Genomic DNA, 27,559 nt, shown 5'->3' with positions numbered 1-27,559 from the left:
AGTCTCAGTGCACGGCAAGATGACTGGCAGCGAGATCATGCAGAAGACATTGGTAGCAGCTCCTCAAGAGCTAGAGATGACGATGAGGTCGTTGCTATAAAATCTGATTGGTCGGGTCTGGTTTTGATAGGGAATGTGTGCTCTCATTCTGATTACTCCTTTCGGACATCGTCAGAAAGCGGAAAATGACACTACTGCAACTCGGCCGCTTAGAGCATGCCGATCTCCGGAGCAGGAACCGCGGCCAACACCGCTGCGGGGAAAGTGCGGCAAGGTGCCCCGATCCTTGTCCGGAGGGGCTTTGGGGCTCAACAATGAGAGACGAACTCCCCGCACTTCGGCCTGGACAAGCTTCTGATCCTAGCAACACCAGAGTGATATGTCCGAGATGAGGGAGCGGCTTGATGCTTGACAGCATTCATGGCTCGAAAGAAACGAGATTATGTTCCAAAAGTCAAGGGTATGTCTGCATCCCCATTCGAGACGGACTCCAGCGTTGAAGGAAGGGCAAAGTGATTGATGAGTTCCATTGTGGATAATAGGGTGTTACGAATGCTCCCAACGTCGAATCGACTGCGATGGCACGCGTCCGAGCTGCGCAAAGTGTAGAAACCGTGGGATCACATGCAGCGGCTTCGTTTTGAAGTACAAGTTCTTGGATGGCTTCTCATCACGACAAAGGTCCACTTCTGGTGGTCGAAGTGCGATGCTGAAGCATTCCCTTGCCCAGACATCGGCGCATGGTCCCGCGAGAGACAAGTCAAAGGTGCTTGAACCGTTTCGGGACTCACAAGCTTGGGACGATGTGTACTGGAACAGCTCGGCTCGTACTTACGGTGATGGGGGCGAGTGGTCTGCTCAGGGTGGTGGTTCAGAAAGGGATCTAGGTCGCGATGTCTCCGACCGTAAGGATCACGCTGACGACGAAGAGAAACTATCTTCGGATGTCATCAACGACTTATGCATCATATCGCAAATTTCCCGGTCAGATGCCGACGCTGTCTCTGCAGGGCCACTATCGCCAGTCAATCTCAGCGTGCTAGAGCCGTGGAAAGAGTTTCTACTCACTCATTGTACGTTCAAGGTCACTGTGGTTGTCATTAACTTTTCACTCTCTATGAACCTGTATGAGTTTTGGCTGATAATGTGATTCAGTTTCAGAAGCCATCGCTCCCGAGATGGTTGTAGTGGATGACATCAACAACGGCTGGCGACGTTTGATCCTACCAATAGCATGGTCAAACACAATGGTAATGGACGCCGTTCTTGCCGTGTCGGCATTCCATCTTTCGGGCAGGGCGATCCTACAGCCCGTAGTCAATCCGGACAAGCTCTATGCCTTAGCAATCAGTCAGCTGTCAAACCGCAAGGACCTGGCTGATCGAAGTGATGAGCCCAAACAACTCGTCGTTCTGGCCATTGTTGTGCTTCTGGTTTCTGTCATGGTCAATGGTATGCCAGACTTTCCAATTGTCTTCCAAATGCTGGAGTCCGCCGTAACGGCTATTGGAGGTGATACGGCCCTCGCAGATGGAGGGGAGATGGGCAGCTTTCTTTTGAGGCAGATTCGCAAGTAAGTTATTGCCTTCATATTCACGTTCTGTTGGCTGGATCTCTTGCTCATAAATGCTAGGATGCGAGTCTACGCTGCACCTCTGGTCAGTCAAGATGCCGGAAAGAACGCAATTTTGTACCATGCGCGGGAGAGTTTCGACTGTCTCTACTACTACTACAATTTGTATCCCGATCATTGTCCAACGTTTGACCTTATCGCCGATATCCGCCAGCAAGCCTTCAACATGTATCTCTGTCGAGTGTCGACAAACGACAACGAAACCCCTTTACTCCCCTCATGTATAGATGCTATCGAGACGTTCCAGCGGAGCTTGGAGGCTTTCCCAGAAGGCGCTCTAGGGGAACACATACTTGTCTGGCCTACGTTCATTGCTGCGCTCGAATGCCATACCTCCGAGCAGCGGCTATTCTTTGAAACTTTTCTACTCAGACAGTATCACCGTAATAATTTCTTGAATATTCCGAAGGCTTTGGTGTTTCTGAGAGCTATCTGGTCGCAGGAATCGGGCCAGTTATGTTGGCCTGCACTTATCCCGGAGCTTCGGGTTTTCATCATGTAGAATGTAAAGGTAGCATGAGCCAATATAGAGCCTGTACTCTGATATCCTTCGTGAAGACTCCCTCCTCCAGTACACACACCAGAGCATGAAATCTATCTATAGGATCCATCAAATGCTGGTAGACCCCGTTGGAGATTTCAGACTCAACCCAACCACAGCCATTCAAGTATGTGATGAGCCCATTTCGAGTCATGAATGTTGGCTGTGCCGCTTTGCATCTGCAAGCAGCCCCAACCGATCAAGAAAAATCCTTCAAAAGCAGTAATCTACACCTCAAACTCTCAATGTTTCTGCCTGAAATCCCCTGCCCTTGAAGACTATTTACTGCAGGTCACAGGTGGCCCGACCTGCATGCACAGTGAACAGCCTTGGCACCCGGTTTCTGAAGCTCCAGTGGAGACATTCAGTATTAGCAGCTGAGTAAAAAACAGCCAAGGTGTGACTTATGACTTTCAGACTAGCCACTGTTGGTTGGGAATAATCATTCTCAGACAATCTGCTTGTACTCCATAGCGCCTTTCAATGCTAGGAATTTACTGATCTTCTGCTGGCGTGCTTGGCGGTGGGAGAAATGCATCCAGCTTTTCTAATAGGTCTTCGTGACCTCTGAACAGCTCTTCCAGCTTCATGCGAGCCTCAGCCTGCTTTTCCGCCCTAGTAGCCTGCCACTTTTGTTCTGATTCCATGGGCGTCACACTCGTCTCCTGCAACACGCTGAGAAAAGTGGTATACTTCGCCGGTTCACTAGTCTGAAACCGGTCCTGGCGGGTAAGAAGACTGAGTGAAATTTTCGCAAACGAGTTGAAGGAAGTAAGACTCACGCGAACTTCTTGCACAAAGGTAAGCGACTTCTGGAACCGAGCCTGGTTCAAGTCGAATGGCGGGGCATCGGCGGCTTGTTTTGAGGCGCTTTGAGAGTCGATATTTGAAGCCTGGGAATCCATCATATAAAATTCTCTTCTTCGAAGGGAGTATAGGGGCTTCTGTAGGCACCGAAAGCGAATTGCGGGAGCGGGATAGATTTTTTGTATGGGAGCTTGGCAGTCTGCGAATTAAAACATCAAGAGGAGGTAGCTCTATTAAGTAAATTCTCTGTCAAGTGAAGAGACAGTGACCAGATATTTCTATGCTGTGCCTGTGCAGCAGGACTAGGCAGAGAAGAGTCATCACCTTACTTTGGCACGACACTCAACAGGGGTCATGTTTGTGCCCCTCAGACCACCAACAACTTTGGTTATGGTGGCTTGGCCCTGTTGGCCGGAAGCCGAGAAGATCTCGGTGTCCGGCTCGAATTACGTCGCAGCCTACCTATGCTGTGCCGCAACTGATTGCCTAAGTAAGGTACTTAGCTCGAAATTGGATTAGGCCACTTTGAATAACCCGTGTCTAGCTGCATTGTGCCCATACCAAATATCTTCACATTCGGTCTCATAACCCTTTAGCTCTAGGAGGAGACTGATCATGACCTTGTGATGGGAGGGTTCTATTCTCAAAGATAGGCTTCGGGGTCGTGGCGGCTATCAGCTATTGTGTGAAATAGGCGTAAAACCAACTTCCTCTTGGTTTCCATGGTTCGGGACCATCTTCGAATAATGTTCCAGGGCCATGAGCTTTTGGCTTCGAACCCGCCGGTTCAAAGGTTCGCCCGGGACACACGTTGAAGGGCCTCAAGAACCTCCTTAGCTCCTTGCTCTCCCGAACATAGCGCCCCTTCCATGTAGCCCTTCCACTCAGTCGAGTACTCTGTGCCAACGAAATGAAGATTGCCAACCGGCTTACCGTACACATCAGCATACTCTGTGAAGTGGCCAATCTCAGTGATGGGTGCAAGCGCGCCCTGGCTGAACTGCTCGTGCTTCCATATCTGATCAAAGACTTCGATAGGACGAAAAGCTTCCGAGTCAACGTCGACCTTGAAAACCTCGGCTACCTGCTTTATAACAAGTTGACGACGCTCGTGGGGGTACAGCTTTGACCAATCTTCACCAAATTTGCCGTTGACGAAACAGGTGAGAGCGAAGCTCTGGGTCTCGTCGACACTGGTGTCACGTGCTACACAGACAGGTCCCTTGTAGCTCATGAAGAAACCATTGAATCCAAGATCTCTCCACCAAGGTCTGTCATAGTACAAGATCGCTTTGTTGTAGTGTCCAAGCTTTGACGAGTCGGTGACCTCCCGCACTCTTTGAGGCAATAATGGTGAGATGTTGAGATCGCGAAGCATAGCGCTTGGCACAGAGATGATGGCCTTTCTTCCTAAGAAACGCTGGTTTCTAGACGTGATGACAACAACGTGGGTTTGATGATTCTCAAGTGCAGCGACAGGGGCCGAAAGATGGATGTTGCTTTCTCCGATCAAGTTGGCAATGCCGTTTGCGATCTGTTGCGTGCCTGATGAAGAGGATTTGAAGTGAGCAAAGTAGAAAAAGCCTGCGGAGAGTGGAGCTTACCGCCATGAAAGCGCTGATAGTTGCCACCCGTCTGATCATCAGCACGAATCGAGAATAGGCCGCCATTGCGTCGGCAATAGTCAATGAAGAAAGCTGCTGACTCTTGGCTGGAATCAACTCCATGCATCACTCTGGCCCATAGGTTGACCATCTCCACCGTCTTTGGAAGAGCACCAAGACTTCGCACATATTGGTCAAGAGATACCTCGTCGTCTTCTCTCCTAGGAGCTTCGCGCTTCAAAGAAACAGCTTGGATGTGGTCGCGAATCTTCTCGAGGTTTTCCTTCTCCTCAACCGAAAACTGAACAGACGAGAATGAGCCCTGAAATATGGCATATACGAATACATCAATGAAGTTGGAGAGATTTTACTTACCTCGGGTATAATGCCGAACGGAAACTCGACCCTACTGCTGTCGGCCAGCTGCATGACGGCAGTACCTTTGAGTCTCTGCGCCACTGTTGGTAATTTGAATTTCTTGACATATTTTGCCATACGACTTTGCGTTTTCTCGTTTATCCAGGCAGCGCCCAGATCGGCGACGCCTCGTCCAGAGGCCAATGGCACGCTCCACGTTTTACCGCCAACACGATCTCGAGCTTCGACGACTGCGACTGAAAGACCGGCTTGTTGGGCGGAATAGGCAGCCTGAAGGCCGCTGAGACCTGCTCCAACAATGACGACGTCAAACATAGTATGTGTGTAGGTAGCAACTCAGGTTTCAGAACAGATTGGTTTAGTGCCAGAGGTTTAGGCTGTTGAGTCGTGAGGGGCTTGGACTCATTTCAGATGATGCACAGCTCTAAAATGCATCTTGCACAGAGCTGCATACTTATATCTTCTGCTCACGTCCCGGGTCCAAATGTCGAGACAAATCATGTGCGCCCACTCCAAACGACATGGTCAATTTGCGTTGAAACTTGGCAATATCCCCTCCCAGCCGAGCATTGTCAACTTTCTTCCCCATTGAGTAAATGAAATGAGAAACCAAAAGAGCATCTGCAAAGACCTGTCCCGGTTCAGGTCGTGAAAGTCAGAAAAGGTCCCCACTGTCGCTCCGGGGGCCTGAGTTAGACAAAAGTCAAAGTAAGGTAGGTCATAACGGCTTTGGCCCAATGTGGTAAACAAAAAGAGAGCACGACCTCGTTGATAGGCCGGTCTATTCTTGCCACCCCTTGCTGCATGGTGTTTCCCCGCACCCGGTGCTCGTTGACTTCCCCCGAGATCGGGGCAAAGAATCGGGGTTCCACATCGTCGAGAGACCCATCGGACAAGCTCACAAGCGCATATCAAAGGAATTCGAAGGCGAATTTGAGTCTATTTCGCTATAAATTGCTTTCCAGTCTGTTTATGTCACATAGATCCGCGGGACTTCACCATCCCGCGGCTTGTGCTTTCCTTCAGCCACCCTTTTGTTGTGAACAGCGTAGATTACAACCTGGAGAACTGCGAATGCCATTCCCACTGATACCATGATAATCTGTGTTCTCAGACCCGTTTGGTAACTATGATAGATCAGCGATGATAACTAAACAGCTTTGTACTCCCGCAGTGCTGGGAGCTCAAAGTACTCACAATGGGGTATCATTGCCTCGATAATACTGCGTTCCGACCATCAACCCACTGATGGAGAGCATCACCCACATCCTGTTCGATATTAGCGGGTCTTAATCGGGAACTTGGTGTAAGTTAAACGGAAACTTACGCAATGCTAATACTTCTTTCACCTGGTTCCCTACAGTTGAGTTGCACCCATGAGTTGTTGACAGGGTGATACCCAACCGCGAAGCTGTTCACAGCCGTCCAAAGCCCCCAGCGTGACCACTTGCCCACATGAGGGTGTGCCGTACGCGCAATGACCAAGACAATCAGATAACAAAACTGAGCTCCGATTACTGAAAATCCACGCTTATTGGTCTTGTCACTGATATAGGCAAAAGCGAAGACGACGACCAAAGCGAGTGACGCGCCCACCGCAGCAAGAGCATTGGCCTGGATGCGGTTGAAGCCGAGATTCCTGATCCAACGTGTAAGTCATGGTACACAAAAGAAAACAAAAAGTCTTGAGCAATCCTGAATCATTTTGTTCAACACTCACATAATGATGGTAGGCGTGTAAGTGGTAAGAGGGCTCCAGGTGGAGAAGACTGCAAAGCTGCTCAGAAAGTGTGGCCAGCGTTTCCAGTGCAGGACAGTCTTCAATACGAGCTTTGGAGGAATTCTCATGCCTTGAGCACCTCCTCGCTTCTCTTTATCGTCTATCTCAAGACGTCGTTGTATGATACTCTTCTCTGAACCTTTGAATCGGATGAGGCCTGGGCTCAACAGCGGATCGGGGGTGTCTGGGGATCCTGGCAGAAGGAATAGCAGCGAAAGTCCAACAAAGATCGTAAAGACACCCTCAACTGGTTCTATATCAGTAAGTCCGAACCATAGATAGAAGTCTTTTTGAGACACATACCCAGAAAAAGCCACTGCCAGCCACGCAGCCCACGTTCGCCTTCGAGCTTGAGGATACCCGATGCCAGTATGGGGCTCAAGGCATTTCCACTAAACATTCCGAAGAAGCTTTTCAAAGTCAGGAGAGTTGTTCTTCGGTATTTTGACGGCACTAACAAGATTGCGATGCGTTTCGCTAGTTCTTTCTTTGTGTACCAAGTCGAGAGGGTATAGCAAGCCCCTGGAATGTAGCCCGCCTCTGCAAGGCCAAGCATCATACGCGAAGCTAAGAAACCCTTGCGGTCGACGAGAAATACCTGCATAGTTGCGACGAAACCGAATAGAATTACTTGGCTAGAGATGTATTTGCGCGGCCCAATCTGATTTTCAAATTGTCAGCACCGTGGCCTCTGAAAGAACATAAGAGTCTTACGTATCTGTACCTAGACCACACTTACCTTTTGCAAGAGCATGTTTGAGGGAATTTCTAAGATGACGATTCCCAGGAACATCAGTTGGTTTCCCAGATTAATTGTGTCTTGGTTGACCCCAATGTCTTTCGCAAACCCGCCGGTGAGCGCACTTGCAAGATTCATACGGTCAAGTTGAAATACAAGCAGGCCCAGGTACAATAGTGGGAGCACCGAGCTATCGATTCTACCAGCAGTAGTGTCAGCAAACCTGTGTCGGCGAGTCCTCTTCCTGCCATATGTCAACTCACTTTCGACGAGCTCGTATTTCCTCATGATGCGTCCAGTCAGGCTCAATACCTGGTGTCACTTGCCCTGGCGAGTCAATAGACTGCAGACTTTCCTGCTTCGACTCACTCATTTTGTCGTGTGCACAAGGTGACAAGACGATTGAAACCTGAAGCTGTTGTCTGTTCTCCCGGCGAAAGGGGTCTGGTCATGTTTTCAAAGGCAGATCCTTTTCATCGGACCTCTCATTTCGGCATTTGGAGCCCAGAGGCTATCCTTCACGCCATCTTTAGCTTTACGGAACCCCAGGCATATTGATGCTTCGTGTACGAGTGTTACTCCAATCCATCCTTGCATTTGAAAGACCCGTTCCGGTGCCACAGTCTTGGGAACATCACGCAATCGCCCCCAAACCACACTCTAAGGATGTGCCATGCCGGCAAACTCACTTTGATTCAGTTAGACATCCCGACCGATGGCTGGATGTTGTTGAAGCTTCCCCACTTTTGGTCTGCAGTCTAATGGCTATGACTGCCATCCTACCGAGCACGCAATCTTTCACCATCGCGCCAAGACAAACCCCGAGCTATTTGTTCAGTACTGACTGTTATCGGGATTTGAACTTTTAAATGGTGGGAGATAAAGGTAGACAGCGTGAGTGTACAATTTTGACGTGAGATAAGCCCTCTGAAAATTTCATTGAACATGAAAAGTTCCGTTTAGCTGAAACCGCCTCCTCGTCCTTGGCCTTTTGTGTTTGCTTGTTTGCTTAAATGTTTCGTTATCCAACATCGGATCCCATCTGCAAAGGTAAAGGCCGTTTGTGTAAAATTGTGTCGACTGCCAGTGCCCACTTCTACGTAGACAGCAACATTAATAGAAAACAATACGTACAGAGAGGTGGCGGTGACCGACAGAGTAAGGGTTCTACGGAGTGTGCCATCGAGCTACTGATCCAAGTTTGTAGGATTGAATCCCGGCGAAAAGCTCTGTGTGGGGCTACAGTTCATGGCGAATCCCTCCGATCACCGCTTCACCACTCCTCTTCAATCATAAGACGCCAGGAAAACAGTCTTTGAGTGTTTTTTGAACAAACCTCTGACCATACAGCCACCCAGAACCACCGCTGCAAGTTTATAAAGATGGCGAAAGAAGGGAAGCCCGCCAAGCGCATTGCAGTCATCGGCCTCGGTCCAGCCGGTGCCATCACGATCGATGCTCTTGCCAAAGAGCAGGCATTTGACATTATCCGGGTTTTTGAGCGTCGTGAGGCTTCTGGCGGATGCTGGTGAGTCGAAATAAATCTTTACGTGAGGACTGGATGGAGAATATGGAGCCCTTCCTACATAGTCCATCACAGACCGAGTAGTCACCCGTGTTAACAATATCTACAGGCTAGGTGAAGGGAAACCACCGCCGCTCATTCAATCGGATGAGCTCAAACTTCTCTCCTCCCGAACGGCAGACCCCCAGCTGCCAACAATTCCTTCCAACCTCCCTGCTCAACTGCCTAAGTCGCGCTCCCCGCGGTATTCTGAATCCACAGTCTACCCATACCTTGAAACGAACGTAGACTTCGTCCCTATGCAGTATACTCAAGAGCCGTTTCCTACTGAGCAATCCGAACACTCAAGATCACTCCACGGAGAAGACACGCCTTTCAGACACTGGTCCCTAGTCCAGGACTACGTCCGTTCTCTGGTCGACCGAAGGGGCTACGGCGACTTCATCAGCTACAATACTACCGTGGAGCGAGCTGAGAAGGTGCCTGCAGCAAGCGGTTTCGGTGAGGAGTGGAAGTTGACGTTACGCAAAGATGGTGAGAACACTGATTACTGGTGGGAGGAGAGATTCGATGCCGTCATTGTCGCATCCGGGCATTACAGTGTGCCCTATATCCCATCCATTGACGGCCTGCCCGAGTTTTCTAGAGATCGTCCGGGAAGTGTGATTCACAGCAAGCACTTCCGAGGTCGGGACGCATTCAAGGGCAAGAAAGTCGTGGTAGTCGGCGCCTCCGTCTCAGCAGGAGACATCGCGTTTGATTTGACGCAGGTGGCTCAAGCACCTGTATATGCTGTGGTCAAAGGACACACGTTCAACGGGTACTTTGGTGACGAGGCTTTCAACCACCCCCTGGTCAAGCGGGTCGCCTCCATATCTCACATCGAACCGACCACTCGAACTGTTCACTTCGTTGACGGATCTTCTGCTTCTGGTGTAGACGACATCATTTTCGGCACGGGTTACAGCTGGACACTACCTTTCTTCGCGCCACAGTCGTCCGGCTCTTCGACCACGGCCAAGCGCACACCAGTCCCTACCACTCGCAACAACCGCATCCCGAATCTCTATCTCCACACAATTTACACCCCAGACCCCACAATTCTCTTCGTCGGTGCCGTCAACGCAGGCCTCACGTTCAAGATCTTCGAATACCAAGCTGTTCTCGCCGCACGACTGCTCGCAGGCCGCGTCCCACCCTCTCGCCTCCCATCACCGGAAGCTCAGCTCGCCTGGGAAGTAGACCGTATCGCCAAGCGCGGCGACGGGCCGAAGTTTGCGCTCGTATTTCCAGACTTTGAAGAGTACTTCGAGGAGTTGAGAAGAATCGCTGGTCCACCCACGGCAGACGGCAAAGGACGAGAATTGCAGCCTTTCAACAAGTTCTGGTTTGAACGGTTCATGCAAGGTCACGAGCGTCGGAAGGATATGTGGAAGAGATTGAACGCACAAGCGAGGGAGACACTAGGAACACGAGCGTCTGAGGGGAGTTTACGCCCAAAGTTGTGACATTTCTTGCAACTTTGCAGACGTTTGAGACCAAGAAGAATTGCGACTCATCACACGTCAATGTAGATATTGATCAGCAAGAAGTGTTTGGAGTGTTCCATCGTAAACTACTTCATGAGCGAAGGAAATATTCTGGCTCAGCCGCCGCTCTACAGAATTGAGTTCGTGGAGAATCTCAAGCGTCTTCCTACTTTACTTTTCCATTCCCGTAGTCTCTCTAGCCTTCTCTTCGGGACAGCCTGCTCCTCTCAAGTCATGATTTACGTGTTGGTTATGTCAGCAGAGCTTGTATCCACCCCAGTCGAAATACCAACAGGCAGCCACAACCACGCCACATTTAACTCAAACCTGAACACACTCGAAATCAAGACAATTCAATATTATAGTCTTGGCTCATCTTCTCCCTGTGGCAATCATGTTCTTTGCCAGAAGTCTATTCCGATCCTCCGCGACAGCGACAAGTCAGCCAGGCTCTGCCTCTCCAGAGTCTATGCAAACTAACGGCAACCCCCAATTTGAGGTTGTGGATGATGATGCCGGCGATGACCATGAAAGCTTCCGAATGGACCCTTCCATCGAGAGTTCACGATTTCGCACCAACTTCTATCCATCTTACACGATGGTGTATGGATGGCCTAGCACCGGAGGCTTCTACATGTTGCAATGTGACGGCGTAGACCTCGATTTCCTTGGCCTCAACCGGTTCGTCCCAACACCGCGGACCGACGACTCAGCAGACGAAGATACCCACTGTATCAACATGCGCAGACTCGGCGCCAAGTTCTACAAAAGCGATTGGGACTACTATCTAAAGACAACTACACACGAGACTCCTCAGGATCGTTATCAAAAAGCCATAAAGCTTGGCAAGGATAACCTCTCCGCGGCTGAAGAGACTTACAAGGCCGCCGAGAAGTTCATCGAGGTTTTTGGATGGCCGACAACCGGTGGAGTCTGGGCATTGAAGGTGTCCACGGACAAAGTCCACTCGTTTGGCATTAGAAACGCCTTCACGATGGACGAAAAGTGTCGGGCGATGGAGATGATGGGGGGTGTCTTTTATGCCGACCCAAACGAATGCCCAGGCTTGGACCTTGTACAGTCATAATTGGACTCGAGCACATTTGATAACTTGGGTTAGAACTGGTCGATGGATGCTTTGCCCGTGCAGCAGGTAAAACCACATCACCCGGCGATTCAGTTGTCCAGGTCACCAGGGTGGATGAGTCGGGCATACGGCAACGGCCTTCCAGTAGGGCCGTCGGTTAACGTGGAACCGAAATGAAGTTGTGACTGAAATTACTACATGTCAGGTCATCCTATCTGATTCTAAATTGATATTTGTTTTACGCATTCGACTTTAGACTTTGAGGTCCGAATCTAAATCATCATAGAGGCCGGTATCAAGCCAACCTTCTTATACCTAGCTACTCAGTACACTACTCATCTCTTTGTGCCTTCTTTCATTTGCCGCGCGGCAAACCGTTGAATGCCATAAATATTTTCCTACTGGATTGAAAAATATGACTCGTTCGATACGACGAGGCTCATTCCAAGTGCACGGCCACAGTACCAGACTTATTTCATCGCTCGGGCAATCCTTCGTCATACTCGTGTTCGCGTGAGGAGATTCTCGATACCCTATTACGACCATGAAATGAAAACTAAGAGTCCAAGATACCGCTTACAGCTACTCAGGTCGCTGATGTACCGTCACTCTCAATCCCTTGGAGTCCTCCGGCATTACAGGAACCACGGTATCGCTCGTGATAACGAGATCAGCAGCGGTCGTCTCAAAGAGCCTCAAGGTTCCGACGTCATCTTTTCCTTGAACTTCCTCAGAACCATAAACCCTGAAAAGTGCCGCCAGTGTGAGGTAGAGCTCCGCATATGCCAGATTGATACCCAGACAAGCTCTGCCACCCTTGCCGAAGGACACTAGATAGCGGTCCAGCAAGGGGTCGTTAACCCAGCGCTCAGGCTTGAAGGTGTGAGAGTCGGGGAAGACGCGCTCGTCGTGGTGCACCAGGTTGCTGGTCATACTGAGGGGAGTACCGGGGGGGATTCGCCATTCGCGATCGCCGGCGCGGTATACGAGCGTCTCGTCCGGGCAGATGCGGTGCAGCCGGTGCGAGATGGCATGGCTGAGACGGACGCCCTCCTGCACCACGCCCGTCAAGAAGGGAAGACGCTCGAGCACGAGCAAGCTGAGGGGCTGCGATGGATCGGGGATTGCGGCCTCGAGCTCGGCTTTGAGGCGCGAGAGTATGTCGGGCGTGGCGAGGACGAAGTACGTCGAGACGCCGAGCGCCCAGGCCGTGGTGATGGTACCCGCCGCGACGACGACTTCGCCCTCCTGCCAGAGCCGGTCCGTGGACTTGTCGTAGTCGGAGAGCTTGCTGTTTAGGATCTCGTGGAAGATGGTGCGCCGCGTCTTGTCGTACGCGTGCATTTGGTGGGCTTGTGTGATGTCGGCCACCTGTTTCTTCACACTGGTTTGGAGCTGGGAGTAGGCGCCCATGGCCGGGCTCAGCTTGAGCAACAGGGAGTCTGGCAGCTTGCGCAGCATGTCCATCAGCGAGGGGAAGTGCTTCAGAACATGGCCGGCTTTGCCGCCTTGAAGCATGGCATCTCTGAATGATGGATCAAAGTCAGCAGCCTGGAGTCGGTTCTCGCTTTTTCCAAAAGCATAGTCCTCCACGATATCTGAAGATCTGGTCTTAGTACGCAAATACTTTCTCGGCATTTGTTTGAGGGTTCTGACCGTTGGTAAGTGCAGCATAGGCATCATCAAGCTTCAGAGGGGCTCCGGACTGGGCAAACTCGCGGAGGCGTCCGAGGAGGATTCCCATATTCCGGTCCACCAGTGGTTGCAGGGCGCGAACGCTTTGCTTGGAGAAGTACGGCGACAGCGCCGCCCTGCGGATGCGGTGCTCATCGTGGCCAAGAGTACCGATCAAGCTCTCGTCGACGCCGAAAGACCGGGTGATCCAGTCCCATTTGTCACGCTTGCGTCCGCTGCCAGCGTAGATGGTGTTGTAAAAGTCCGGATCCGCGATGTGAATCTCGTCGGGGTTGATACGGACTATAGGGCCTGGTCGGGTATTCGTTCAGTTTGACTCCTTTGATTGTCATGTTGGCAAAGATGAACACCGACCATATTGCTTGTGCAATCTACCAATTTTGAAGGTGTACTCGGGCTCGGCAACTACATCGTACCAGAATTCATACCAGTATGTCCATGCTGCTAGCTTTGGGCCCGGAAAGTGAGAGATTGGACTGAGGAAAAGGCGGTAAACAGTAAGGTAGAGAAAGTAGATGATAGGGAACACGATCAGAGCCGCTGCCGCCAGCGACCCCAATGGCCTGGCCGTCTCGACAGGAACGACGAATATCGACATGGTGGCTCAATCTTCGTTGTTCAGAAGAGACAAACAGCAGCTGGGGAGCCCTATGGAACGGAAATGGTATCCAGCCACGGCGACATGCTGCAAGCTTTTGTCGCTCAACAAAGAGTCGTCTTAGGTTCATAGCAAGCTCGTCTTGGACCCGTTCACGTGTTTAGCTTGAATGCTGGGACCAAAACCCCACAGCAAGTCGAAGCATGTAGCCCAGGATTGTCTCACATAAGCCGGGGCCGAGATTGCGTAGAAATCTGACAAGTCTCAAAATGGGGGTTTACCCTTGTACACAGGGCTTGATAATAGAGAAAATGCTCGTCAGCGCCGATTACAAGCCCCAGGATTCGTCGGTAACTGACCCTAACCGCCTGATAAGGCCGAGGCTTGCTGCTAGAGCTGCAACTGAGCCCCTAGTAAGCCCTAACGCAGAGAAATCTAAGGAAAGGCAAGGTGTATTGAGTTTATGGAGACGCTATTCACACGGCACTGAGGTGTTTGCGAAGTAGGATGGAGACCTGCGTCGGTTGTGTGGTGGTGGGGGGGGGGCGCCATCTGCATGTGGATGCAGTGGGCTGGGCCGATCCGTCTGCTCCGCAATCCCACCCGGAAGGATTCGGGTTTGTGGAGCCCGCTGACGGCGTGGGCCTGCGTCGTCGGCGTTGCATTGTAACGTTCCCCGATTAGGCAGGCATGTCAATAGTGCGGGCGGCCCGCACTATTGGTGCCGTCTTGCCCGGAATCTTTCCCCCGAGGGTCGTAGTGCCTTATCAACGTCGTCCCATATGGCTTACAGTCAGCAGCTAATCTGCGTCAGGTAACGACATCGTATGTTTGGTTTTGGGCTGCATCTCTCGCCATGTCAGATGCCCCGTATTCAAGCTGAGAACCGATGAAACTAGTTGCCGAGATACCGAGTGGGAAGCGCACCAGCTGGCTAGGGAGACTGGGCTGAATTCTTTCCTTAGAACGTAAGGGATAATCGTTCAAAGTCAGATAGCAACAATTGTGTTCTCGGATACCATCAAACATTACATTTGTACTGTACTACCAACTTAGGCAGCCTGTCACATTGTCCAAGCTCGTCGCAATGCCTCTGGAACGTGCCGACTTCGTTGGTGCCATATGGCTCACTACCCCTATTCTGGTCTTGTTGGGCTCAAAAACCCCGAGACACTTGCGCTGGATCCTTCTGCTCCCTTTCGTGGGGGGTTGTCTGCTTGTGGCTTTTGTTTTTCCCTTTGGCCCGGATATTGCAAAGAATTACACCTTTGGGACAGGTTGGGCACCAAACAGAACGTTTTATCGAGCTGATATTCTAATAGCATTGTCTCTTAGTCTTTTACGTCGCGTTGGTCAACTTCAATCTTCTTGTGCTCGAAGACCCTTACCTAGAGCACAAGTGGACACAACCCACAAGCGATGGGAAGAAACCTCAACAGTCTTTCCACTCTCTCGGTGCTTGGGACCGGATAAGATGGTGTTTTGACAATGCCTTTTCCACCAGAGGTATTGGATGGAACTGGCGGACTGCACCTCTACCTCCAGCTCCTGCTCCAGGCACCTCCAAGACCGCCTTCTTCAGGCTATCGATGCAAAGAATACTACAGCAATACATGAGCCATGATATTGCTGCCGGTCTTCTTCTGTGGCTGACTCATGATGGGAAAATGAGCGTCGTTGAGTTAGACTTTGTCCCCCGTTGCATCGCTACAGCCTGCTGGTGGGCCTCGTCAATTGCCGTGATGGATATCGGATATCACATCGCTTGTTTGATCGGGGTGTCGTCCGGGCTTTTTTGGACGCGCATCGAAGACGTCCACCCGGTAAACGGACCTTGGGTCGAGTGCTACACCCTGAGCAGGTTCTGGAACCGCACGTGGCATCAGAACTTTCGAAGGGGCCTGCAAATCCCTAGCAGATTCGTGGCTAGGAGAGTCGTCAGAGCACCTAGAGGGTCTATGCTCAGTCGTCAAACCCAATCGTACTTTGCATTCGCCCTGTCTGGACTATACCACTGGGCGGCAGCAAAGATGGCAGCTCCATCTGAGTCTTTCGCAAGAACTCTCACCTTCTTTTTTCTGATGCCGAAAATCTTGCTCTTGGAAGATCTGGTCATTCGTTTTGCTCAGGAGAAACTCGGATGGCGTGGATCCTGGTGGCGTGTTGTTGGACTCGTGTGGACTTTTCTTGCTTTGACCATACTCGGTACAGGATTTGTGAACGATTTGGTCGCACCTGGACTTGTGACCGCTTTTCCGGCGCTACCAATGTCACCCACTTATCATATGCTGAACACCATGGTCGAAAATAGGGGTTGAATCTGGTTGACCACATTCATAACTGGGCAATTTGGGGTATTCTCGTATATATGGGGATTTTTGTAATGTTCATAGACTATATGCAATAATTCTAGCCCCCGGAAAAATCATCATTTGATCTTGTGGCCACCAGGCACTAACTCCGTGAACAGTCCTTCGCTGTCGTAGATGTGTCTGACCTTCTTCAAGAACTCAACGTTTTCAGCTCCATAGCTTGCGACAGGATCCTGGTCTTCCGCAGCATAGTTCATGTACTTGAAAGGATGATACAAACCGTTTTCCTCCGCCGCGGCTACGGATTTCTCAAGAACGCTCTTGATGCCGGTAATCACGACAGCATCGTCTGCCTCACGAGACCATTCCCAGCCAAAAGAACAGACTGGAAGTCACACGCATCAGCCTGCAAGTAACATCTCCGTTATGGTAGAAGAGATCAGACTTACCAACGAGCGGTCCAGATTCTTCATCGAGACCCATCACATTTCCTCCGCGCTTGGATTGTGCCCCGATAATGTTCTTCGTCAGGGGTTGGATGCCCAACATTGGCGCAAAGCGTTCGTCTTCACGTAGTCCATTCTCCAGAGCCCTTTCGACCTCTTCCACAAAGTAGCCGGCCATCAGTCGAAGCAGATCCACATCCATCCTGAAGGTGGCTGTCGTGAACCGGCTCCGCTTGCCCGCGGGTTCTGAAAGATTCAGCTCTTCAGCAAGGTCCGATAGTGACGTGACCCTTGCCGTTGTGACAACCTTGGGAGCCCCATATGTCTCGGCATCGTCTCTAAACTTGGAAAAGATGGGAGGTTCCTCTCTTCCGAGCGTGTCATACTGCCCCACGGCCCAGGCGAAGTTGCCCTGCATAAACCCAAGGCCTGCAAACAGTGAGACATGCTTGTCTGACGGGGCGTCGTGTCCGAATTCTATGAAGGCTGACGTGATGGCCGATGTCACGGATGGTAACAACGGCCAGACGTGCAGGCCACCCCACATGGGGCCTTGATCATACAAGTCTAGATCGAAACGGGTCACGACTCCAAAGTTGTTGCCACCACCGCGAAGCGCTCGATAGAGATCCGGGTGGGTAGAGTGCGAGACGTCGAAGATGCTGCCATTGGCAAGGACAATCTGGTATCACGTCAGCTTCTCGTGTGGCAAACGTGGGTTCTCGCATTGCGATCCCGGTCCCGAATTACCTCGTAGTTGCGAACGTTGTCGCACGCCAACCCATGTAATCCAGACAAGTGGCTAAGCCCACCGCCCAGAAGTAATCCTCCAACGCCAACCCCAGTCAGTCGGCCCCCAACCACAGTCTTGTTCGTCTTATCAAGCTCCTTGAAGACCGCCCCCCACTTTGCGCCCGCTCCTATTCGAGCTACGCCGGCACTCGCGTCCACTTCGACATCGCCTAAGCCGGCCATGTTGACGGTGATCCCACCATGACTGTTACTGAATCCGGGAATGTCCGAGTGGCCACCCCCGCGGACGGCAAAGGGGCACCCCGTGGAGCGCGATGTCTGCACCACGAGTGCGACGTCCTGGGCCTCACGGGCGTGGACAAGGCAGGCCGGCCGGACGGCCTGCTGCTGCTGCGACCAGTACAGAGATCCGACGTCGACTCCTGGCTCAGTGATAGGCTGCTGCTCGAACTCTGCAATGTAGTCGCCACCCGACTCGACGGATAGCTGACTAGATAGCGAGATGCACTATCGGTGTCAGGGGAGTGTGACTGACTGTCTTGACAGTGGAGCTGTACGTACCGCACTCTGGCATGAATTGTAGTCTGCTATGAGGCTTTTACTCGCCGCAAGGGGAGCAAGGAGGACGCAGGTCCAAGTCAAGGTCAATGATTGGCGCATTATCGTTTGGTCTGACACGGTTGAACCAAGAAGTCTGAATACCGGAGAATGACGACAGTTGAGCCAATGATATTGGGTATAATGTGGGCGTGATGTCGGGGTCTGGCTGCCTGCTTCTTCCCAGAAGAATCTGCTTCTAATTCCTTGCCCATTATTCCAGCCCACGATTCTCAGGCTTAAGTAGGCAGGAAGAGGTCATGGTCGAAAGCCGCCCCGTCCAGATCCCAGCAGATGCATTCGAAGACTGGGCATGATGCTCTCCTGTAGACAACGGACTCGATTGCTCACCTGCATGTAAGCTTCACGCTCTTCGCCACATGTGTTCGTCCCATGAGTCCTAGTCGCTTCCTCTTGCAAAGACCGGTCTCGCCCTATCAAGCCAGGGTGTCTGGGTATGAAGGTGGAGCGGGAGTCGGGCCCGCCCGGTGTGTAACCCTGCAGGGGTAGGAGGATCTCACTGCTTTCCATGCGATGCAGACGGGTGCCATTAGGATCTAACGTGCAGTAGTCCTTTCTCCAACGGCCCGACCCCTGGAGAATTCTGAAGTTGGCGCATCCTTCGCCGCGCAAATGGATCCAATGACGGTAGGGTATTTACGAGAGTCGTTTGCGAGTTTATCTTACAAGCTAAGTAGTGTGGTGTTCACCCACGTCGAAATAATTCCGTCCGAAGCGAAAGATAGGATGGTATTTCTCAATAGGATAACGAAAGACATATGCTGTAAGCGCTAAATCAATGTTGTATCGACATCCACCACCAAGAACATGACCAATAGAGGGGTCGTTACACGGCATGTGTCACAAATCCGCGATCCATCCACCTCGTCTATCCTAACGTGGCAATTCCCTTTGTGCTTAGCTTTGCAAGGCACAGGCGGAGCATGGGGTTGGCTTCTCCCGTCAAACGCTCCAGTCGGTCGATTTCCGACTCCAGCTCCCGCTCAACGTCCCGCAAGCAGTCGAGCGTCTTTTCAAACGCTCCACACTTCCGTAAGCAGCTCACCAGATGCGCTTTGCTCTCCTTGGAAAGCGGAGAAGCGGTAGTCGTGGCTACCGTCGGTCGCTGCCTGAACACGCCAAGGATATGCCCGCGATATTCCGGGTGGTTGGCGAGGCAGTAGACGATGGGGTACGAGAACTTGCCCTCGTCCAGGTCCTCGCAGAGACCCTTTTGGGCCGCGTAGTCTCCGAAGTTCATGTAGTCGTCCCGGATCTGGAAGAAGCGTCCGAAAAGCAGGGTCAGCCGCTCGAAGTCGAGGCCTGGTGTCTCCGTAGCTGTGCTCTCAGCTTGCATGACCCGTAACAGCATCCTGAACATGCCGCCAGTCTTGTGGTCAATCATGTTGACGTACTCGGCTTCGGTAGGGCATGCCAGGTTGAACTTCCAGTACAGGTCCCAGCTTTGCCCGAGGTAGAGGCCTTCAAGCTCTTCAAGCACTGCTGTCAGTGCAGCTGGGCTGAGACTCTGGGCTACTTCTTGTACTGCCCTGACGAACATGAAGTTTGCGCTGTTAATGGACTGGGCTTGCCCGAAGATGACGTGGGCTGATGGGAGCCCCCGCCTGAGTGGAGAGTTGTCTTCCAGGTCGTCCAAAATGAGTGATGCATTGTGCAACAAATTTACGACTGACGTGATCGTCTTGACCGCTGCTGAAGGCACGTGTAGCCAGGTGTTGAGAGCATCAATCAGGGTGCCGCGGACACCTTTGGAAGGCATTCCTGAGATGTAGGCTGCCGGCGCGTCCATTGCCAAGTTAGACGGTTTGTAATGGGGGTACTGGGAGACCGTTGAAATATCGTGTTTTTGACACGAAACATCCGCGTCCATGCTTCTCTTTTTCGGAACAATCGGTTCTTGTTCTGGACTTGCCATTCCGTACTCTGAGAGTTTTCTTTTCATTCCGTTGCCATTGACAACAGTTTTGACACCATTTCCGTTAATGATGGCGTTGCCCCCGTCACCGGTCGAGAGAATCTTGATGTCGTTGCTTTGAAGCCTGGTAGCAGTTTCATCAGCGGGGGGCACTGTCTTGAACCCGTTTCCGTTGTGAATTTGATCAAGACCATGGCCGTTTTGGCCGTTTGAAATTGTTTCGTTCTTCCACGCGTTTTGTCTCGGACAAGCAGAGCACCAATAGTGGTTTCCTGAGACGGCTAGGCCAGCGCAATCAATCCATCTTCTCAACTTCAACGATATGTCGGGTCGAGCTCTGTAGAGATCATCGCGGCGTTGACAGAACTCACTTTCTGACTTGATGATCCTGGATTTGACCGCCTCCTTGGCACCCTCATCCGAAAGTCCCATTGTTCGGGCAAACAGCTCCACGGCGCTCACAATCCTTTTGGACTGACCAGACTGGAGTTCTCTCAATTCGCGCTCCCAGCTGAAGTAGTCATTCGCCAATAAAAGACCTTCAGTGGCCGCGTCAATGATGGGCTGCACGAGCTCATGCTCCGCTTCCGAGAGGGAAATTCCTAAGCTGAATTGCAGCATGGGCCAGAAAACTCTAGGGGCTGGTCAGGTTTGATTCCGGAGATGCGGGGAGGATTTGCTTACAGCATGCCGCCATTGTCACTGCGGTATTGTAGATATTCATCCAACGTCTGTGCCTCCTTGTCGCTGTTCTTCTCGCTGATAGCGAGCCAGACATCACGAAAGGCAGCGAGCATATTCAGCCCAAGCTCACGGTCGAGGTTGATACACTCGAGCATGCACTGTGAAACGAGCTTCTTGGTCTTCATTGCCCTTGAGTCAGGATCCAGACTGCTCTTGTCGTCTGGGTTCAAGGCAGCATGGAGCTCATCGTGCTCGGCTTGGGCTTCCTCGATGCTGAGGCCCTCCCCAGTGTCTGAAAGTTTGTCAGATTTCATACTGCAGACAGGAATCTAGAAGGTAAAACTTACCATCATGAATCAAGCCCAAATCCGAAAGATATGCCAAAACTCCGAGACGCTCGGGAATGGCTTCAGGGTAAATGAGAGAAGACCAGTTGCCTACAGGCGAAAAAGAGAAGTAAGTATTCTTCTCTCGGCCATCTCCCATTTCCCTGGCCCAGTCCCCGATAAATCGCCGGCTGGCTGCATCAGCGAGGTCGTCCCGTGGGTGAACTCGGATCGGAAGGGTTGTAAAGCAACCCGTCTCTCGAGCCTCCTCCGCCGGTACGTGTCTCGATTGGTACAGCAAGGGACCCATAATTGGTAAAAGCAGGATAAAACGCTTTGTAAAAGGTCAACTATCCGTCTTCAAAGATGAAATGAATATATGTGGGCAGTAGAATCAACCACCTCGTTGTTCTTCCTCCGAGTTTAGATACTTGCATTATCCCGTGACCTTACTGGACTCGTTGATAGTCGTCTGCCGCGTCAACAGCTCTTCCCGAATAGGCTGCGATAGGCCCACGTTCTGGACCTAGCATGTGGGTGGTTTAGGTCTCGGTAGGCTTAGCCGATAACGAGACACCATCACCATCGCAATGCAGGGTAGTTGACTTCGTTGTGGAGGGAAGGGTCTGGGACTTCAATGCTACCTAAACTTACATGCAGACTCCAGGCGCTTACGTGATAAGGGCTGGCAGGGGTGTGTCCCATACATTCGAAGGGCGAAGACGCGTGCCAATAGAGATCGGTGACTCTGTGTAGTGGACCCTGATCTTGTCATTTTCCGGACGTGAGCAGAATCATGGGAAAGTTCAACCTGTTTGGTTCCGTATGTTTAGACACCCATGCTCGTAAGCGCTAGTATCAAGCTCAGGCAAAGGATTCAAAGCCTGTAAAGGGAGGGGGTGATAGAAAGAAAAAAATGGATTTCAGAGGCCCGCCTTGCTGCGGTAGCCTCTGGTATTGCTCCGCCGTGAATCAGTGTTCCCGAAATTTATCCCCAGTCCCCCTTCAGCTTTGGATATGTCGCTAGCTAGCATGTACAGAGCCGAGGCACGGGAGTGCTCGCAAAGACCAACCGTACGCACGGGTTTTGAAATCAATCTCAAGAACTGACGTCCCATCTCAGCCCAGCTCCATCCAGTCTTGCATTCGCACTGACGACAATCACGGACCTACACCATGGTCTTCACTTCACCTCTATCGACCTGGAGTTTGGGACAGCAATTGAGTCTTGCATTGGTTATCGTATGTCATACTCTGTGGAAGCGATCAAAATGGCCACTATTCTGACATTACTTTCTCTTCCAGTTGGCGCTGGCTCTTGTGTCAGTCATTATCTATGGCTGCTTCTTGCATCCTCTCCGCCGGATTCCTGGCCCATTCCTGGCCAAGTTCTCTCCCGTTGGTCTCTTCTCTCGATATGTGCACGAGTGACGATTAAATTGTGAAAACAGCTATGGATTATGAGGGCTTTGCACCGCATGCGGTTCAACTCGGAACTGCAAGCTCTCCATCAACAATACGGTAAGGCCCTCTGCATCAACGACCAAAGCTGTTTGACTGACGTGGTTCGTCTTTTTCAGGGCATGTCGTGCGAGTCGGGCCCAACGAAGTCTCATTTGCTTCACTTGAAGCGGAAACAGCAATTTACGCGAAACAAGAGGATGGTCGCTTTTCCAAGGATGGGACCTTCTTGACGCTCTTCTCGGACCTTGTATTGAACGCTCCGACCCTCATCACCATACCTGACCCTGCACTTCATAGGAAATTGCACAAGGTGATCCAACAAGCCTTCACACCTCTGGCGCTTGCAAGGCAAGAACCTATCCAGAAGCTGCATATTGACATGACCATGTCCGAATTTGAAGCACTTGCCAAGAGCGGCGGTACCGTGGACATCGCTCACACGTTGGAGACAATGTTCTGGGAAATCATTGGTGATCTTGCTTTCGGCGAACCTCTCATGTCTGGAAAGCGCCGTAAGTTGAGAGCGGTGCCTTGGATATGCCGGCAGAAATAATGCTAACAGAACGTCCCAGCTACTTACGAGTCATTGAAGCAGCTTGGTAAATCAACGATGCCCATGGTCGAAGCCTTGAGCTTTTTCCTTGCCCTACCTGGGATTGCTTCAGTACTTGGGATTGCTAGAAGCCTCATCACTGCACTGCCGTTTCCGTCGCAACTCTCCAAGCTTGTGCCGTCTTCGAAGTTGCGCGAGTAAGTATTTCTGCAAACTGCTTGATTATTCGAGTGATCTAATACGAATTTTGAACAGCTGCGCCGAAAGGCAAGACGGAAGAGAAGACTTCCTCACCGCTATCATGGGCAGCGAGAAGCAAGACCTGACGCTCGACGCGGATGCGTTCTTCAGTAATGCCATGGGCCTGACGTATGTACAGACCAAATCCCTCAATGCGACTTTTGCTTAGACATACCGCAGCCTGGCCGGATACCAGACAACAGCTACGACACTGTCCGCCACTTTCTACCACATCTTGCGCTATCCTGAGGCGTATAACAGAGTTTGCTTCGAGATCCGCTCGACCTTTGCCAGTGACGAAGAAATCACAGGAGCACGCCTTAGCAGGCTACCATTCCTGAACGCCTGTATCCGAGAGACCCTGAGGTTGCTTCCACCCGCAAACGGCAAAACGGCACAGCGCACTGCTCCCTCATGCACCATAGATGGGGTGCACATCCCTGCCGGTACCACAGTCTCCGCTGATCTATACACAATCCAAAGATCGCCGGAGTACTTCGTAGACCCCGCCAGCTTCCGCCCCGAGAGATGGCTCGATGGTGCGGAAGACACCGAGTTCAAGGGGGACAACAGGACCGCTTATCGTCCTTTCCTCATTGGAAGTAGGGCATGTATCGGCAGGGAGATGGCGCAACAGAGCATCCGACTTATTGCTGCGAAATTACTTTGGAGATATGACCTTCAGCAGCTGGAACAGGACGATTTTGTTTGGGAGCGCGACGCTGGCAGTAGTCTCATTTACACGGACTACAAGGTCATGGTACATGTGATGAAAGCGAGCGGCAGATCATAACGTATTCAAGCATTATCACGCCGATTCGATATCAATCATTATTCTGGCGCCCTCCCGAATATCGAGTAAACGTGCCTTAATAGTATAGAAGAACCTCACGCTGACCTTTTGGCAACCATAATACTTGCCAGTGTCATAGCTTGAAAGTCTACACTGTTTCCCAGCTGTGCTCGAATCCCGTGATATCACAGGGTCGTTGAACACATTGTATCGACAAAAAGACAGCAGTCCAGTCCATGAAGGCAAAAATGCCTCAGGCTGACTGGGGTTCAACCCTGAGGGTGTGCGATATCCTCAAAAGATGGCGTTTCTCGTGTTGAGTAGGCTGTTCTAGCTCCCGCGTGCCGGCGAATGAGGCTGCTAACGTCCCGTGCGGCTGCGGCCGCTACGCTTGCGCCCATGGAGATCTTTGCAGTAGCGCAAAATCTCATTGGCTTCAGATATACCAACCACATGCGTAAAGCGCTTGGTATGAATTGGATCAAGAGCTGCGATTGCCATGCTGCACATTCCAGGCAGCGATTTAACATTCCATGGTGATAAAGCTGTGAATACCCAGCGTAAGATCGGTCAGCATCACGTTACACCGATGAGACCCAGCCTACTCTACGTTAGCAAGGTGATCTCTTTGCGAACTACGGCTTTCTAAATTTTCGATGCACCTGTGGATGTGAATACTTGGCTCTGAAGTCGGATACGTCAGATGCTGTGCCGCTTCTCCACATAGCGACTGAGACTCATGCAGTCATCCTTATGTCGGCTATGGCTGTGGGCCCTTGGCTCGTTCCCAAAACGAGATGTACGAGAGTGAGTTGTGGGCCTTCCTATCTTGGGGATCCCTGTCCAGGTCTCGATGCAACCAGTCTTGACGAAGATAAGGACGGTGTACCATTGTGCGTTGTAGTGTTGTAGCGCGTGAAGCAGGCCAGCCTCCTGTTGACGTGAGATCGGACGAGCCGATGAACATCACCTATGGATGACATACGAAGAGTGGCAACTAGCCATAGTACAACCTGATCCCATTGAATACCGAGGGATATGTTAGATATACTTCCGGGATGTGGACAATAGCTAATCTTCTTGGCTATTCGGACCGTGGAGTGAGGATTGTTGACGATGGCAACTGGTCCTGTAGGACGACCCATAACACTTGACGTTGAATATAATTAATTGCTCTGATTTGGACATTCGAGGGAGCAGAAGTTAGAAGGGAATTGTTACCGGCATTCGCCTTTGATTGAGCACCTAAATTTATTTTGACTCATATATGATTTGTCTTTTCCACAATACCTAGCGAACATGGATTCCCTCGCACTCAGTCCCGTTCAAAGGCAAGGACTCTGACGTAGTCCAGAGCTCGATCCCTTTTCGTGTTCAAGTCACAAAAGCACTCCTGGTTGTCTACGAAACACTTGAAATTGTTAAAGTATCAGTCCAGCTATATATATCGCTCTTAGAGTCTTCTATTAAAAGACCAAAACAGTATCAACGTCTAGTTCTCGTTATGGATTCGGCTATCTCACTCATTGAGAGTAGACCTCATTTTCGCGAATGGCAGGATAGAGCTAATAAGGGCCTAGAAACTCTTTGAATTGATTGTTTAGTCTCCAATATATTCAATATTGGTAGATTTTCAATAAATTTAAAATGTCAAAAAGGTTCATTAACGCATAATGAGATGATGCAATCTAGAGTGCTAGTTGAATCAACGTAGCCAGTTCTGTGACGAAAGGTAGACATGTAGCCCGTGACATGATGGGCGTATCAATATAATTACATGTAGAAATTCGTTCATTATTACGCTGCAACAAACCGCTCCAAGGCATGTATGCACTCTCAGGCGACGTTCAATTCCAGAACTTAACATTAGCTTGTGCCCGAACAGAGCTTCAGGGGGCATCAAATATGCATGATGTACACGAATTTCCATGTCCAAGAGAAACCCTTGACTTTAGAAGTACATCGTGTTCGTTCCCCGTCATTTCAAACTAGAGTCGCTATCACTTCATGGCGGATTCGAAGCTCATCGATTGATCTCGAAGCCGCCATCTTTCACTTTCGAACGTAAATCACTGGAAGAATTTTCACATATACTCGTTCCAGACAGCTTTCGGAGCAATCAGCATAAGCATAACCAGAGAATCAAGTATGTCCTTCAAAATTTTGGCCTACTCGAGCGGAGATCGGCGTCAAACAAGGTCAATTCATGTTTCGAGCAGGGCCTACCCAGTCCTACCGAGTACTGTGCCTAGCGCTTTCTACGAGCCTCCGACGATTAACATACCCTAATTCATGCAACGTATCTCTAGAAGGCGAATCTGGAGTTGGACTTTGGTACGGGTGTTCTCGATAATATACTAACCTGTGACATTTACATCTCAGTCCATTTCTCCGAGTCGGTCTTCAGCCACATCACTCACAGGCGATAATGGACTCTCAGCCAAAGCGTGGCCGGGCTTTCGTGGAGCACTGGTCAGTGCCCAGGACTTCTCCTGGACAACTGTTAACCAGACGCCTAGGATTAAGGAGCTGATCTGGTGTAGTGATAGACTTTGGCCCGGCACACTCTCTGCTATGTGTGCGAGATCAATACCTGCCGTGTTAACCTGAGGATAATAATCAACGATGGTGAAGGATCTGAAGCTGAAGAAGGAAGTGGGGATGAGCTACACCCTGGGAACGGAACAAGTATTATGATAAGATTCTGTGTGAGGCTCTTAACGACAATCCGCCGGCGGGTCAATGCGAACCTGCCTTTCTCAACCCCAAATCGGTAATCAATCACAATTCCTAATGTCAGAGATAGCATTACGTTCGTGAAAAGACGATAATGGTGTTCAACTTCGCACAGATTGTGTGCCGCCTTCCCACCATTCGCTCATTATCGAGCTTCAGTGAGGGAGGGCATGCATCCCCGGATTCCTGCTGATGCCCCCCCTCAGTGCTCAAAGCATAAGAGAAACATGTGCAATTGGTGGAAAATGCAGACATGAGTCTGTTGTATTTACGCTTCGCGATTTGCTTCCAGCAGAGGCGTGGTCACCATGAGCATAAGGCGACCTCCGGCCTTGATCCTAACGCCTCCATCACGCCATCAAGATCTTCTAAGCTGCAACCGCCAGTCTTCCAAAGCATGTAGTTAACCGAGATAAAGAGAAGCTATGTAGCAACTGCTGGGCTTTCGGTGTCTCACCTTGGTAAGGTATGGAAGGTATGACAACACTTTCGCATATTCCCTCCCTGAGGTGCAGTTCTTCCTGGAAACCACACTGAAACTACAATATTTACGAAGTATCTTAGTGCGTATTTACAGGTTACATACTATGTCTCATCTTCTTAGAGGCCTCCTGTGGTATTATCCGGTGACAAGTGCCCATGTTCTCAGGTTTGGCTTCATCATAGTGTTATAGAGGGCTGGGCTACCTCGGTATGACATGAGAACAGGAAGTTCAACAACACCGAAGTAAAATGTATTATACAGTGGGTGGCCAGAGTCTAATTCAGAATGACTAAATCTGTGTGGATTCTATAAGACATGA

At 50.8% G+C, this 27,559-nt stretch overlaps 10 protein-coding genes across 10 annotated transcripts; 4 read left to right on the top strand and 6 right to left on the bottom strand.

Annotated features, from left to right (window-relative positions):
* Nucleotides 1–352: 352 nt before the first annotated feature.
* Nucleotides 353–2,135, top strand: HER10_EVM0007265 (uncharacterized protein; the record flags this gene model as incomplete). Its single annotated transcript, XM_035476824.1, has 4 exons — nucleotides 353–460; nucleotides 543–1,073; nucleotides 1,156–1,573; nucleotides 1,634–2,135. The coding sequence occupies exons 1-4, from the start codon at nucleotides 421–423 to the stop codon at nucleotides 2,133–2,135; spliced, it is 1,491 nt and encodes a 496-aa protein (XP_035334104.1). The 5' UTR covers nucleotides 353–420.
* A 526-nt stretch (nucleotides 2,136–2,661) lies between these two features.
* HER10_EVM0001336 (uncharacterized protein) lies at nucleotides 2,662–3,178 on the bottom strand. The gene is made up of 2 exons (XM_035471087.1): nucleotides 2,957–3,178; nucleotides 2,662–2,896 (listed from the first exon to the last, which is right to left on the bottom strand). Exons 1-2 carry the CDS (start codon nucleotides 3,080–3,082, stop codon nucleotides 2,669–2,671), a joined length of 354 nt encoding a protein of 117 aa, XP_035333715.1. The 5' UTR covers nucleotides 3,083–3,178; the 3' UTR covers nucleotides 2,662–2,668.
* Nucleotides 3,179–3,768: 590 nt separating this feature from the next.
* Nucleotides 3,769–5,278, bottom strand: HER10_EVM0003284 (amine oxidase B; the record flags this gene model as incomplete). The annotated part of the gene is made up of 3 exons (XM_035472966.1): nucleotides 3,769–4,526; nucleotides 4,586–4,886; nucleotides 4,961–5,278. 3 exons carry the CDS (start codon nucleotides 5,276–5,278, stop codon nucleotides 3,769–3,771), a joined length of 1,377 nt encoding a protein of 458 aa, XP_035333840.1.
* Nucleotides 5,279–5,933: 655 nt separating this feature from the next.
* Nucleotides 5,934–7,855, bottom strand: HER10_EVM0005782 (inner membrane transporter yfaV; the record flags this gene model as incomplete). Its single annotated transcript, XM_035475386.1, has 7 exons — nucleotides 5,934–6,090; nucleotides 6,161–6,232; nucleotides 6,291–6,602; nucleotides 6,684–6,990; nucleotides 7,047–7,404; nucleotides 7,483–7,681; nucleotides 7,746–7,855. 7 exons carry the CDS (start codon nucleotides 7,853–7,855, stop codon nucleotides 5,934–5,936), a joined length of 1,515 nt encoding a protein of 504 aa, XP_035334006.1.
* A 579-nt stretch (nucleotides 7,856–8,434) lies between these two features.
* On the top strand, nucleotides 8,435–10,515 carry HER10_EVM0000873 (thiol-specific monooxygenase; the record flags this gene model as incomplete). Its single annotated transcript, XM_035470640.1, has 3 exons — nucleotides 8,435–9,010; nucleotides 9,117–9,694; nucleotides 9,731–10,515. Exons 1-3 carry the CDS (start codon nucleotides 8,865–8,867, stop codon nucleotides 10,513–10,515), a joined length of 1,509 nt encoding a protein of 502 aa, XP_035333680.1. The 5' UTR covers nucleotides 8,435–8,864.
* Nucleotides 10,516–10,872: 357 nt separating this feature from the next.
* Nucleotides 10,873–11,623, top strand: HER10_EVM0012046 (uncharacterized protein; the record flags this gene model as incomplete). Its single annotated transcript, XM_035481450.1, has 1 exon — nucleotides 10,873–11,623. The coding sequence occupies exon 1, from the start codon at nucleotides 10,931–10,933 to the stop codon at nucleotides 11,621–11,623; it is 693 nt and encodes a 230-aa protein (XP_035334460.1). The 5' UTR covers nucleotides 10,873–10,930.
* On the bottom strand, nucleotides 11,355–14,059 carry HER10_EVM0001890 (uncharacterized protein). The gene is made up of 3 exons (XM_035471624.1): nucleotides 13,673–14,059; nucleotides 13,280–13,609; nucleotides 11,355–13,221 (listed from the first exon to the last, which is right to left on the bottom strand). The coding sequence occupies exons 1-3, from the start codon at nucleotides 13,914–13,916 to the stop codon at nucleotides 12,206–12,208; spliced, it is 1,590 nt and encodes a 529-aa protein (XP_035333760.1). The 5' UTR covers nucleotides 13,917–14,059; the 3' UTR covers nucleotides 11,355–12,205.
* Nucleotides 14,060–14,926: 867 nt separating this feature from the next.
* On the bottom strand, nucleotides 14,927–18,203 carry HER10_EVM0010271 (FAD binding domain-containing protein). Its single transcript, XM_035479736.1, has 4 exons — nucleotides 17,989–18,203; nucleotides 17,425–17,934; nucleotides 16,678–17,356; nucleotides 14,927–16,613 (listed from the first exon to the last, which is right to left on the bottom strand). Exons 1-4 carry the CDS (start codon nucleotides 18,085–18,087, stop codon nucleotides 16,345–16,347), a joined length of 1,557 nt encoding a protein of 518 aa, XP_035334321.1. The 5' UTR covers nucleotides 18,088–18,203; the 3' UTR covers nucleotides 14,927–16,344.
* A 571-nt stretch (nucleotides 18,204–18,774) lies between these two features.
* On the bottom strand, nucleotides 18,775–21,567 carry HER10_EVM0004231 (geranylgeranyl pyrophosphate synthase). The gene is made up of 3 exons (XM_035473883.1): nucleotides 20,992–21,567; nucleotides 20,645–20,936; nucleotides 18,775–20,594 (listed from the first exon to the last, which is right to left on the bottom strand). The coding sequence occupies exons 1-3, from the start codon at nucleotides 21,278–21,280 to the stop codon at nucleotides 18,914–18,916; spliced, it is 2,262 nt and encodes a 753-aa protein (XP_035333900.1). The 5' UTR covers nucleotides 21,281–21,567; the 3' UTR covers nucleotides 18,775–18,913.
* A 387-nt stretch (nucleotides 21,568–21,954) lies between these two features.
* On the top strand, nucleotides 21,955–24,172 carry HER10_EVM0010805 (benzoate 4-monooxygenase cytochrome P450). The gene is made up of 7 exons (XM_035480254.1): nucleotides 21,955–22,212; nucleotides 22,276–22,368; nucleotides 22,422–22,491; nucleotides 22,551–22,946; nucleotides 23,007–23,184; nucleotides 23,243–23,356; nucleotides 23,408–24,172. The coding sequence occupies exons 1-7, from the start codon at nucleotides 22,147–22,149 to the stop codon at nucleotides 24,018–24,020; spliced, it is 1,530 nt and encodes a 509-aa protein (XP_035334364.1). The 5' UTR covers nucleotides 21,955–22,146; the 3' UTR covers nucleotides 24,021–24,172.
* The last annotated feature ends 3,387 nt before the right edge of the window (nucleotides 24,173–27,559 follow it).

This window comes from Colletotrichum scovillei, assembly GCF_011075155.1.
Source record: "Colletotrichum scovillei strain TJNH1 chromosome Unknown Contig00005, whole genome shotgun sequence".
Taxonomy (NCBI): Eukaryota; Fungi; Ascomycota; class Sordariomycetes; order Glomerellales; family Glomerellaceae; genus Colletotrichum; species Colletotrichum scovillei.
This window is presented reverse-complemented; position numbering and strand designations above follow the sequence as displayed.